Genomic DNA, 8,718 nt, shown 5'->3' with positions numbered 1-8,718 from the left:
ATGAACACACTGAATAAGAATTGAGTCCCTGTGGCTGTAGCTTGAGGTAGTTTTGAGACATATTTTGGCCCTTCAGGTTCCTTTCCTGCTGCATTTCCCTCCCTGTGGTACCTCCTGGAGCCATTGAGGTCCAGCAGGACCACCAAAAGTTTTATCTGAAGAATTTCTCAACAGCAAAGAGTTTGGTTACATCCAGAGGGGTTTGTGCTAGTGGAATTTAAATATATATTTGTGTGTGTGGATGTGCTGTGTGAGCGTGTGTAAATATAGAAAAAGGTCTTTTCTTAGCTTCTCTGGGTTGATGTTTGTTATCCCATTACGTGCAGTGAAAGAGGCTTCTGCTTTTCCAGTAAATGGCTCTGAAACGTGTGGCAGTGGTTGGGGGAGCTGCCTGCAGCCCTGCAGGTGTTCCTGTCCCCTGCAGAAAACTCCTCAAATGCAGAAAACTCCTCAAATGCAGAAAACTCCTCAAATGCAGAAATCCCCGAGATCCTCCTCTCCCAGCTCCCTGCTTGTGAAACACCCAAGTGCCTCCTGAGTTCAGGGGATGGAGTTCCCTCCCAACCTCTGGCTCAGGGCGAGGATTTTCATGGGGAATATTCTTTGTGCTGAGCCCATTTCCAGGAGGCTCTGTCATCCAGCTAATAATTTGGGGTGATTTGGGCCTGGGAGGTAAAAACAAAACAGGCAGTTCAACAGTCAAGAGTGTAGGGGGGGGCACAGGGAAAGGGGGGGAAATGTTAATTTCAGAGAGCTGTTTAACATTTGTTATCTTTTTCCCATTGTGTGTTGCCACCCACAACTCTTCCAACCGCATGGGAAAGCTGTTGCTTTACAAGCAAGGTGTATAAATAAAAATAATGCCCGCCCCAGAGCACGGCTCCTTTTTTATTACATTTGAATCCTGTGGGATTTCTAGAGCATTTCCATGAATAGATTGAACCCGGAGCATTTTGAGTCACCATGGCTATAAATCAATTTAGCTCTTGGTTTTTCAAGTTAACATCTGCTCTTACTAATCCTGTATGTACACAGATTTTTTTTCTTTTATTTTTTTTTTTTTTTAACAGGACAGACCAGGGTTTATTTTTGTGTGTTGGTATGAGTTGGTTAAACCACGGTGCCAGGAAGATGGCAGGGCTGAAGGCTGGAATTCTGCAGGGAGCTTGGTGATGGCAAATCCAGCACACGGAGTGGTGGGAGAAAGGGCATCTTGGGCTGAAATATTCTGCTTTTGTCAGTGCAACGCAAATATTAATTACTTCGGGCTGCAGCAATTTGCGGGGGGGGAGGGGGCAGGAAATATATATGTGTGTGTGTATATATATATATGTAAAATTAAAAATTTTATTAGGACCGGGCTGCTAGCATGGAAGGTGCCAATTCCTTCGGCCCCATCTTGCCTTCCCGCGGCGGCTCCGGAGCGGGAGGGCAGTGCGGGCGGTTCCGGGAGGAGCGGGCCCGCAGCTCGGCAGCCGAGGCGGGGGGCCGGCTTCTCCATTTCGCCTTTCAGAGGCAGCTCGGCCATTTTTTTCTCACTTTGTGACTCTCTCTCCGCGGTCGGGTTCTTTTCTTTTTTTTTTTTTCAGCACCGCCGGCCTTTCCCGCACGCCCTCCCCGCTCCTTGCCGGCCCCGGGGACGGGAAAGGGGAGGGGGTAGCGGGGCCTCGGGTAGAGCCGGGCGGGGCATCCCCGCACCTTCTGCCCCGGACGGGCCTCGGCCTGCGGAGCGGCCCGCAAAGGAGGCCGCAACACCGGGGCCCTGCGCTGCGGGGATGGGGAGGTGCGGGGAGGGGGGGAATCGGTTCCCTCAGGGGCCTGCGGACCGCCCGCAGCGGCCGCGCCGGGGGTGCCGCCGGGCTGGCAGCGGTGCGGGTTTGTCCTTGCGGGCTACGGCGGGCGGGGGGCAAGAGGCGGAGAGACCGTGCGGGACCTGAGGGACGATGCGGGGCGGAGGGAAAGGGGGGGATGGAGGGGCGGGGGCTGCGGTGCCCTCACGGCACCACCGGGCCCGGGCCGACCCCTCCGCGGGGCCGGGGCTGCGGCGGGAGCTGCCGCCGTCCCGCGCCGCCGCCTCACGTGTCCCCCCCCCCCCCCTCCCTTCTCCCTCCCCGCCTCCCGCCTCCGCCCCTTCACCTGCCGCAGCACCGCCGCGGCGCCCTCCGACTTCCCGTAAAGAGTCCGCGCCCGCCGCCCTTCCCGCATCGCCTTCGCCCGCCTCCCGCCCCGCCGTACCCCGGCCGCCACCGCGGGGGTGCCCGAGAGGCGGGGGGGAGGTCGCTGCCCCTCCGTCCCGCCTCGCCCTTCCCCTCATCCGCCGGCGCGGCCCGGCCTTCTCCCCCCCCTCCCCTCCCTTCCCCGTCCTCCCCTCCGCGGATCCTTCCGCGCCGCGCTCCGCTCCCTCCGCCCCGCTCGCACTGTTTGGGAGCAACCGGCCGAGCCAGCGGTGCCCCGGCCCCGCCAGCGCAGCGAGGCCCCCGCGGACCGGCCCTCGCCCAGCCCCCGGCGCGCACCCCCGGCCCTTCTCCCCTTCTCGTCATGTCCCTCAAGCAAGCGGCGGCGGCGGCGCAGGCCGCCGGCAACAACCGCAAGCCCCCCGGCGGCGGCGGCGGCCCCGGCCTCCCGTCAGCCGCGGGCGGCGGGAGGCAGAACATGGGCAGGTGGGTGCGCGGCGGCGGCGGCGGCGGCGGGACCGACCCCGACCCCGCTGCGGAGAGCTTTGCGCGGGCGCCGCTCCCCCTCCCCCGCCGCCACCCCCCTGCACCGGCCTCCATGGGCGGCGGCGGCGGCGGCGCGGCCGGGAGGGGGAGCGGGGCCTGCTGCATGGCGGGGGACGCGGCCCGGCCCGGCGCGGGGGGCTCCGCCCGGCGGGGCGGGAGCCGGCATGGCGGCGGGCGGGGCGCACGCAGGCCCGCCGAGGGGCCCGCACGGTTCCGCAGTGCTGCCGGGGCGAGGCCGCCAGGCCAGGCCGCGGCCGGTTGCCCTTCAGGCGGGCCGGGGACGGCGGAGGGCACGGCGGGACCTCCATTTTTCCGCTGCGGGGCGGCGGGGCCGAAGCCCCCCGCGGCCTTGGCGGGGCCTGCGGTGGGGGCGAGGGGCGCCGCTTCCCCCGGGCCAACGTGACCCGCCTGCTGAGGAGGCGGCGGCGGCGGCGGCGGGGGGAGGAGGAGGAGGAGAAGGAGGAGGAGGAGGAGGAGGAGGAGGGGGCGGCGGGGGCGAAGCGCCGGGGCCGGCGGCCGCACGTGCGCGGGGGGCCGGTGGCGGCGGGAAGGTGCGGGCGGCGATGGCGGCGGCGGCGGGGCCGGGGGGCGGCGGGGTGATCCGGGGCGGGGGAAGGAAAAAAGGGGGGGGTGGGGGGCAGCCTGCCCGCCCTGTGCAAGTCGGCGGAGGCCCAAGCCCGCCGTGCGGTACCTCTGAAGGCGAAGGGTTTTATTTTTATGTTTCAATATCTATGTGTGTGGATATAGATATTTTTTTTTTTAAATTTTTTTAAATTATTTATTTAACTCGCAATAAAATTCTCGCGGGAAGGGAGGCCGCAGGAGCGTCCCTTGGCCACGGGCGACGTTTAACCAAGGGGGTCCCCGCACGGCATCACTTTTTTTCGGGGGGGTGGGGGTTTCACAGAAGGCTCAGCCCCCCCCCCCCCAGCTCCTGTCCCCTCTCCCCACCGCCCTGCGGAGCCTCTGCTGGCTCGCACTGCTCTGGGGGGTTGATCCTGCCCCTTCTCGGAGGGCAATAGAGACACAAATTCACACGGAATTTTTTGGGGAAAAACCCTCCAAACAAATTGCTTTCTAGCGTTGTGAATTTTTCCAGTGCTGTGGGGGGGCCATAATAAACAATCGAAGCAGGACAATAACAGTTCTGAAGGTCAAAGTCACTCGGACCACTTCCATTTCAAGTTTTATTCATCTTGCTCTTTAACTTCTTACCCCGTTTTGTGCATGGGCAATAAATCAGAATTTACAGTGGTCCCATTGTTGGACATCACTGGAAATAAGGTTTTACTTTGTTACCACTCAGTGGAACTGGAAGCAGAAAAGCTTTGGTAGGGTTGAAAAGGACAAAATAAAAGTTGGAATAACAGCAGTGATACCTCTGCACTACATGGAAACGTTTTAATAGTTTTTACATACAGTTTTCTGGACTGAACTTGATGTTTACTGTGTCTTGCTAAACAGTTATCCCTGCCAACAGACAGTGGCACCATAGAGGTTAACATGAAGGGCAACAAAACCCACACCTTTTTTTTTATTTATTTGAAAATTCAGGATGCTGGTGAGCACTTGCCTCCCTAGATGAGGGAATTCAAGCTTCAATTTCTCACTCAAGTTTTAAGGTGAAAGCCACTGGGTTTCTCCCACCAGTGATGCCTTTTTAGTTTTGTTGGATAAATTTCACTTCTGGAGTCCTTAGGAAGTTCTAGCAGGCCTGCAAAACAATTGGCATGCTCCCTCTGAGAAGTGGTAGTACTCTTCTCTTTTTTTTTTTTTTTTTTTTGTTAATCAAATTTTAAAGACATTTCTGAAAGTAGGGTCTGTAAAAATCACAGTCCTTGGGCTAATGGGGGCTCATTGAGCACCTTCTGAGAACTTCTCCTACTGCTGTCCCAAAGAAAAATCTTGCATTTTTAAAAGTACAGATTCAAAGATGGCTCATGCTACAAATTTGTTCATGAAATGAAAAGCTAAGTGGCTTTCCTGTTTGAAAAATCAAATTATTTGTTTCATTTTAGTTGGCCTGCATCTTGTTTTCAATTTGAAGCATTATATAATTTAATAGAAACATAAAACATCTCCAGTTCATCCCAGGCTTTCTTCCTAACTCTTTTGCTGCTCATTTCCCTGCAGCTCTCCTCTTCCTTTTCTTACCTTCTTGAGGTGCAAGAGAATGTCAGCTTTCCATGGCCAAGTTGCTCTTAAAAGGCTTGGATTTGGGTAGAAACCTCTGTTTGGGTAGAAACCTCTGTCCTGGACCTCATTTTCTGCTGTGTTTTTATTACTTTAAGACTTAACTGGGCTGAGCACCAGATCCCTCTGCTTCAGGTAGGGTCAGCTTGGAGCACTGTGTTTGTTTTCATGGGTTCATAAGGGTGGCTGCATGAATTTCATATTAGGAAAGGTAAAATATTATGTGTACAAATAAGTATTTTGACAGTGTTACCAATTTTTTACATAAGAGGGAAAAAAATCAGACGTGAAGGCATCTTTAAAGGTGTTCACAAGGATTAATACCTTTTTTTTGTACCTTTTTTTTTTTATAAGGAGGCACTAAGTGAAATGCTGTGTTTGTTTAATAGCAACTTCATGTGCAATATGGCAGATGGGAAATGGGCTGGAGGGGGATGCCAATAGCAGGTTGAGCTGTAATTGGGAAAAACACAGACCTGATACACAAACCTGCTGGGCTCTTCTAGTCAAAACATTCTCTAATCTCTGCTTTTTTGTGTTTTAGTTCAATTTTGCCCTCAGACAAGCAGAAGGAGGTTAGGTGGCCTGTGATTCAAGGTTGCATCTGTCCCAGCAGCCCTTCAAGCACTGCATCCTTCTTTTTTTTTTTTTTGTTACCCATCTTCCCTGTTGTTATTTTATCTGAAGGCAAAAAGCACCTCAGCCTTCAGTTTTGGGTGGTTAAGTGTCTATTACAATTGTGGCAAGAAGGTCTTTTCCCTTTTTATTTGGTAATTCTCTTGCTTAACTGGACATGTGAGTCCTTTAAGGACACTGGAAGTTATTGTCTTGTATAAATGGCTTTGCCCATTAAGAAATTTAAACTGAAATCATCCCATGCTTTTGAGACCTGATGCTTTTTGCCTCCTCTGATGCTACTTTTTCCTTGACATCCTTTTTTTTTTAGTCTGACTAAAGGCTTAAGTAAAGGGCAGAAGAGAGGTGTCCATTGTGCTCAGACAGGAGTGCTGGGGTACTCTGATACCATGGAATTGACTCTTCTGGAGGTTTTCTGGTTTGTTCTAACAACTGGGGTTCTCTGGATTTTAATGCTAAACTGCTGAGCAACATGCCCAGATAACCTGCAAGTCTCTTATTGCTCTTAATGAATTTTAGGGTGATATTATACACCTGCTGTAGAGTTTTAATTTAACAACTGATTCATGGCAATGCAGATGAAGGAGGTTCTTCTGTGACTAAGTCCATCAACAGGTTAGAGAGGTGCACTGGGCCAGACCTGAGTCAGGTTACTTAACAATTCAGATGCTGCAGAAGTTGTCATCTTGTAAGGAGATACCAATTGGCATTATTAATGTCAATATTGGAGAAAAACAACAGGAAACAATGCTGCAGGACTTGTGTAATCTTCATTTGACAGCTTTGATTCATTGGGCTTAGCCAGACAAATGCTGCACTTCAATAAAACTTTATATTTCTGATTTCTCCCTCAGAAGAAAGCTTCTCCAGCTCCCTGCCCTTGGAATGAAAGTTCTTTGGAGTATTGTGTCAGTTTGTTTTCAAAGCTGTGCTAACATCAGCCAGTGCTCCAGAAACATCCATGCACCCTGTTAGATTCAGCAGTCTTTGTAGTTGCACTTCTGCTCCAAACATGAATTGCAGTGTGGTTTAATTTGTTTTTAGTCTCAAAGTGAAGATGCTGCTGGAAAGAATACCTGAGGCTTGCACATCCTGGAGAGACTCCTGTCCCTTCCATCAGTTTTCACATAACTGGAAAAGCAGAAATGTGTGACCTTGTTTTGCTTATAACAAACACTCTGCTTGGCATGTAAACATTAGGGTGGGAGGTGAGGGATGCTGAGGAATAGGATGGCAAATGCTTACAGAAATAGAAAAAAATTTGCAAGTTGCTGATGGGAAAAATGTTGGTTGTGCAGCATTTGGGATTAATCCCCCGTGGAGACTCTCACAAGTGTAACTGCTGGCCTGCAGTGTGTTGGCTACCAAGTTTAATTGCTTGATCCTTATTTTGTCTGGTGCAGCATTTTTCTGACTTTACTACCCCAAAGCAAAGAGTTTACAAGCTGGGTTTGCCTTGCTGCTCTGCCTTCTCCCAGGCCTACCTTTAACCACATTTTTGCAACACAAAAAAGTTGTTTGTTTTTCTTTTTTTTTTTTTTTTCTTTGCCACACTTACTGTAAGCAAGATGTGGTTTTGGTGTAGCAGTGCCAGATTGCTGCTGACCCTTTTAGTTTCTCCTTCTGCCATTTCTTAGTGGTGCTCTCCTGTTAAATTGTGGCAAACTTTTGGCAAAAAACATCAACTTTTGGCTTTTGTAAGGGTCCTGATTTGTTGTTTTTTTTCATATGAAGCATCAAGGGTAGTTTGAACTTGAATCTTCACCTGATGGAATATAAACCTCAAGTTTGGGCTTGGTTTTAGCAGAAGATGCAGACAGTTGTGATTGAGTTGTAGGACTGGCAGACCTGGTGAAGGTTTTTTTCCTAATGGTTTGGGTCTGATGGTTGTAGCTGGAAAAGGAGATAAGTTCTATAAAGAGATCAAATGTTACATCAGAATAACAGAAGATTTCTTCATTTAGCTTAACTCTTGGTCTGATGTAGAAGATGTACCTCTTGTCAGTGTGGATGTGCACAATCAGAGGGCTTCTTAGGGAAATAGAGGTAGGAACAGTAATTTTGGAAATGTGGTAAGAGGTGGAAAATCTGGAACATTTTGGTTGGTGCTTAAAGGGAATACTCCAAACTTTATGACCAGTCTAGCAACCTAGTTATTTAAGTTCTAAGAATACCTGTCACTAAAAATGGGAGTGCTTTCCACTTCAAAGACTTCAGACTCTTTCACATTTGACCATTTCAGTAGCTGATACAGGAAGGAGGATTTTCCACAATTTCTGGAGACAAGCAGAGGGAACTGATGAGACTGACTTCATCCACACAGACCATGTTGCTGACACTTCTGATAGTCATGAAAGGAAAAACTAGAACTGGATTGTACTTCTCTTTTGTTTGGATGGTTCACATGCAGCAAAATGACTTTGGGGAAGAGGAGAATGGAATGATTTGCAAAAAGGGTCTTCCAGGTTTGCAAAGGCCTCACCTCAGCACCCAGCTCTAGGTTGCCATTTGGCAGACTTGGTGAATGGTGGGACTTGGCTGTCTCCAGAGCAAGCCTGAAGTTGTGAAGCTGCCTTGTGGAAAGTTAAGGCTGAGAGGTTAATTAAATAAAGGCTATTTGCATTAGGCTTTCTTTTTTTTTTTTTTTTTTTTTTGTTAAATGAGTACTCTGCAAGTATTCTGAAAATGTCAGCTAGACACCTGCAATCTGCAGTTGTTGCCAGTCAGCAAATGTCATCAGTGTGTGTGATGGTGTCTGACACCACATTTCTGTTTCAGAAGCTTGTTGTCTTAAATGAGTCAGGTGATAGCTTAGTGGTTTTTCATTTTTTGGGTTTTTTTTTTCCCCATTTTATGGGGAAAGGCCCATTTTGTGGCCTTTAATGCTTCTCTGATGGATCTCCTGATTTCTGCAGAATTTATTGAAGAAATATTTATGTTTGTTGGGGGAACTTTGCTTTCTTGACTTCACTCATGAGCCCTGTTTCTAAGGACATGTTTGGAGAGCAAGGTTGTGTTCAGCCACAGCTCAGTGTTTGCAAAAGCAATCGAAGGCAGTTGACATTCAGTTGGATTCAGATTTCAGTGTTGTTTGGATATTTTGAAATGCAGACATGATTCTTTGGGTCTCTTTAATTAAATGGTTGTGCATCTGGAAGGTGGCTCTATT

At 50.3% G+C, this 8,718-nt stretch overlaps 1 protein-coding gene across 17 annotated transcripts in view; it reads left to right on the top strand.

The window, feature by feature from the left end:
- Positions 1 to 2,180: 2,180 nt before the first annotated feature.
- Positions 2,181 to 8,718, top strand: part of ATXN2 (ataxin 2) — a 51,638-nt gene continuing 45,100 nt past the window's right edge. For 13 of the 17 annotated variants that reach the window (XM_071763493.1, XM_071763485.1, XM_071763481.1 and 10 more), the window contains exon 1: positions 2,398 to 2,660. In XM_071763493.1, coding sequence (XP_071619594.1) covers positions 2,539 to 2,660 — 122 coding nt within the window. In that variant the 5' untranslated portion in view covers positions 2,398 to 2,538. Of the gene's footprint in view, positions 2,661 to 3,252; positions 3,272 to 8,718 lie in introns of those variants that run through there. The other 4 variants (XM_071763489.1, XM_071763494.1, XM_071763483.1 and 1 more) reach the window with 4 other exon arrangements.

The sequence above is a fragment of the Heliangelus exortis genome, chromosome 19, assembly GCF_036169615.1.
Source record: "Heliangelus exortis chromosome 19, bHelExo1.hap1, whole genome shotgun sequence".
NCBI classification, from domain to species: Eukaryota; Metazoa; Chordata; class Aves; order Apodiformes; family Trochilidae; genus Heliangelus; species Heliangelus exortis.
This window is presented reverse-complemented; position numbering and strand designations above follow the sequence as displayed.